The 3,533-nt window shown below is 39.4% G+C and overlaps 1 protein-coding gene across 1 annotated transcript; it reads left to right on the plus strand.

Annotated features, from left to right (window-relative positions):
- The first annotated feature begins 1,690 nt into the window (after positions 1–1,690).
- LOC103520253 (laminin subunit alpha-like) lies at positions 1,691–3,430 on the plus strand. Its single transcript, XM_026831450.1, has 4 exons — positions 1,691–1,709; positions 1,974–2,131; positions 2,547–2,703; positions 3,117–3,430. The coding sequence occupies exons 1-4, from the start codon at positions 1,691–1,693 to the stop codon at positions 3,428–3,430; spliced, it is 648 nt and encodes a 215-aa protein (XP_026687251.1).
- Positions 3,431–3,533: the final 103 nt, after the last annotated feature.

Here is a 3,533-nt window from a genome sequence, read left to right on the forward strand (position 1 = left end):
AAAGGCATTAGAGATATAAGCTCAAATATCTTTTTTATTCTTAGGTCATAGGTCATCGGGACCAGCTCCTCAATTGTCATCACGCCTGAGTGCACTCCGAAACAGTAGTCTGTGCTGTCTCAGACGGTCACTCGTCCAGATACCAATCACACAAAACGTTGCTTAACTTTAGAGATCAGTTGAGAACTGGCGTTAAGTACTATTGCAGTTTCTAAGCCACTGGCGCTGGCCTTCATAAGAATAAGAAAAAAGACCAAACCATTTTTTCGAAGAATTCAGGAGTCCGTATCCGCACACACAGTGTAAGTAGGTATATAATATATATGTATCTCAAATATTATCTCAAAGGAAGAAAAAGGAGTGTTCAAAAGCAGAGTTTCATACGCAAGAGTCCCTCAACTTCCCTAGCAGCCTATAATTCATAGGGTTATTACAATGGAAATCAGAAATGGAATCACCAAGCTCTGTACTGTCCCTCAACTTCCCTAGCAGCCTATAATTCATAGGGTTATTACAATGGAAATCAGAAATGGAATCACCAAGCTCTGTACTCAACTCAGTGTAGTTCCATTCTATTTAGCGCATCGCTCAGCAGAAGCGCAAGCGATAAGCGCTCTACCCGCGGTATCCGAGTGAATAGTTTCAATTTGACTTTTTAATTAGTATGTACTTTTATTGTTAGTTTAATATTTTTTAAAAAGATTTTTTTTTTAATCTATACTCAGTGTAGTTCCATTCTATTTAGCGCATCGCTCAGCAGAAGCGCAAGCGATAAGCGCTCTACCCGCGATATCCGAGTGAATAGTTTCAATTTGACTTTTTAATTAGTATGTACTTTTATTGTTAGTTTAATATTTATTAAAAAGATTTTTTTTTTTTTAATAATCTCGCCCTGGGTGGGATTTTTTTTTTCTCTATCAAACCTGTATATGATTGTTCTATCAACTCTTTGTTATTTTTACTTTGGTAATATCGCCAGTGGTCGCTACTCGATTGAAGTAGCCTTCACGAGGCTGAATACACACCGTTTTCCTAGCACGGAGCAGAAAAAACTTCGACTCTGACGGGAATCAAACCCGGAATCTCCGATATGCAAATCTAGTATGATATTCAACTGTTCACTTCGAAGTTTTTGAAAAGAACAAATAATAGATTTTATAGTAGGAGCATAATGTTTTCATTTAGATGTTTGATTCCCTTCCCTGTTTTACAAAGACCCAACTACCCAAAGATTTCACTAGCTTCAATATGTAGTAGCACACGTGGTAACCATGTGTTGTATAGTGTTATCCTGAGATCTTAAACATAGTCATTAAGAAATCGTATTGCTGTACTGTAATCATTTCTTTAGCTAAAAGATATTTTGTGTTTACATAATTCTTATGTCGACCAATAAGTCAGAGTTAGGACTCATATCTCATATCTAATAAGTAGGTATTTACATGGTTTGAACCTACGAAACGATATATTTTTATAAAATCCGTTGTAGGGCTAGAAAAGGGAGCAGGGTCGAGGGTCGTCTCTTACCGTGATTTTCGTTGAGTAGTTGAGATACTTATCACTCGGTACCGAGGCATAATGTTGAGCACCCAGCAGCATATGAACGGATGATGGCTGGAAGAAACTTGGATCGGCTAATTCTACATTAGCAAATTGACGAATTATATCAGGGGAAACAGGCAAAGCCGGGATGTTTGCAGAGATGCGAGGTAAGATGGCAGCCTCTACATTCAATGCAAATGGGCAGTGCTTGGATTCCAAAGTGCAGGAGAGCACTCCGGTGACAGTCTGTGGAGTACCCGAACCAATCCCAGATATGCTGACTTGAGATGGTTCCTCAAGCTTTTTCCGCCACACATGTTCTGACTGTCTGACAGACCCAGGTCTTTGAGACCACGCACCACAGTCTGAGTGTGAATGGCAGTTATAATGATATATATTTCTAACTGATAGTCTCAACCTATGTCCCACAGAGTTTGATATGGACGTTCTCATTCAGAATGGTCAGTTCTACGAAGCTCAGCTCCCAGTCAAACATTGTCCTGCCCGGTCTGGTTGTAGAGCAGTTGTACAACAAACCAATGGAAACCGAATGTTCACGTTAGAAAAGAACATTGTGGCCACGTTCAAGGTAAGATAACCGAGCGAAGTGGGTTCCCAGTTTTATCGCGACATATTTGCATTTTGCCTTGTCTGTATTCTGCAAGAAACCTAGAACGGTTTGTCCGGTTTTGATGATATGTGAAAAATTTTCAAAGGGATTTCGCTTTTAGTATTTTAAAAGGAATTCCGCTTTTTTAGCTCCTTGGGTGCTTTTTCCCGAGTGAAGTCTTCTACGGTTCAATGAACTACCATCCTGATTTCTTACGCGATAACTGTCAAATAGTTAGTCCGAATGTCCGATTTAGCTTTCAGTAAGGCATTCTTTGGTTCCATGTACAAATATTAGGAAATGTTTTCGTTATTACAATAAGTAGTAGAAAACTAGAAAATGTGGTAGGTACCTATTAGTTCAGTTAATAGTAAAAAATGTTCTAATGTTTCAGGAGCCGAATCACAAGAGTGTGTGGCTAGATTATATTCTACTCATTCCTGCCAATGAGTTCAATGAGAATATTATCAATGAGTTGCCATACAGTAGAGCCAAGGAGTTTATAGACGTGTGCGGAAAGAATCATTTCTACTTGGATAATAGTACGAGTGGTAAGTGTACTCATAAATAAATGTTTGCTTCTCCTTATCTAAATAGTATGCCAAGTTAGTAATGTTACATGTTACTTTTGTATGGGAAAATATGTATTTTATTTAATTACCTATCTCATGATTAATAGGTGGCATCAGCCTCAGACAGTTTTGTAGATTCGCATAAGCTTAACCCATCCTTTAGGGCTGTTCGCCCCTACACCTAAACCTCGGAGTGGGTTTTTAGTGTACGGAGTTAAACAAGTCCCAGGCAGTTGCTAAAGCATTGGATTCTCAACTCAGGGAACTGCGGTTTGAATCCCTACAGTGACATGAAATAATCGAGTCAGAGGAACACAATTCCTAAGATTAATGTAAATCAAAGTAAATCTCGTTATCTAGTGTTTCCTAATACTTCATCTTTGCCTCTCCAGAGTTCTGCAAGAAGGCAACATTCTCAATGACCATCTCATTTCTACATGAAGCTCTTCCATGTCAATGTGACATCGACGGATCAAAGAGTTTTGAGTGTGAACAGTTCGGAGGTCAATGTCAATGTAAACCTAACGTGATAGGACGCCGGTGTGAAATGTGCGCTACCGGCTACTATGGATTCCCAGATTGTCATCCGTGCAACTGTCCTTTCACTGCGGTGTGTGACTCGTACACAGGTAAGCTTGCACAAGTTCTCATACAAGTTGTCACTTTCCCAAACTATCCATCATGTAAACTTTGGTATAACTGTTGAATTGTTAGCCTTCACCTGAGACCCATAATGAGTCATCATCGTCGTCACAAAAGTGGAGTTGTTGATCCTGTGCGCAAAAGCAAGGTTCCACTATGGCTGTATG

This window comes from Diaphorina citri, unplaced genomic scaffold, assembly GCF_000475195.1.
Source record: "Diaphorina citri unplaced genomic scaffold, Diaci psyllid genome assembly version 1.1 scaffold3367, whole genome shotgun sequence".
Taxonomy (NCBI): domain Eukaryota; kingdom Metazoa; phylum Arthropoda; class Insecta; order Hemiptera; family Psyllidae; genus Diaphorina; species Diaphorina citri.

Bases quoted from the DNA above. Each gene is read 5' to 3' on its own strand.
- LOC103520253 (XM_026831450.1), top strand. The intron at 2,132-2,546 runs GTAAGATAACCG...CTAATGTTTCAG, and splicing joins ACATTGTGGCCACGTTCAAG to GAGCCGAATCACAAGAGTGT. The intron at 2,704-3,116 runs GTAAGTGTACTC...TTGCCTCTCCAG, and splicing joins CTTGGATAATAGTACGAGTG to AGTTCTGCAAGAAGGCAACA.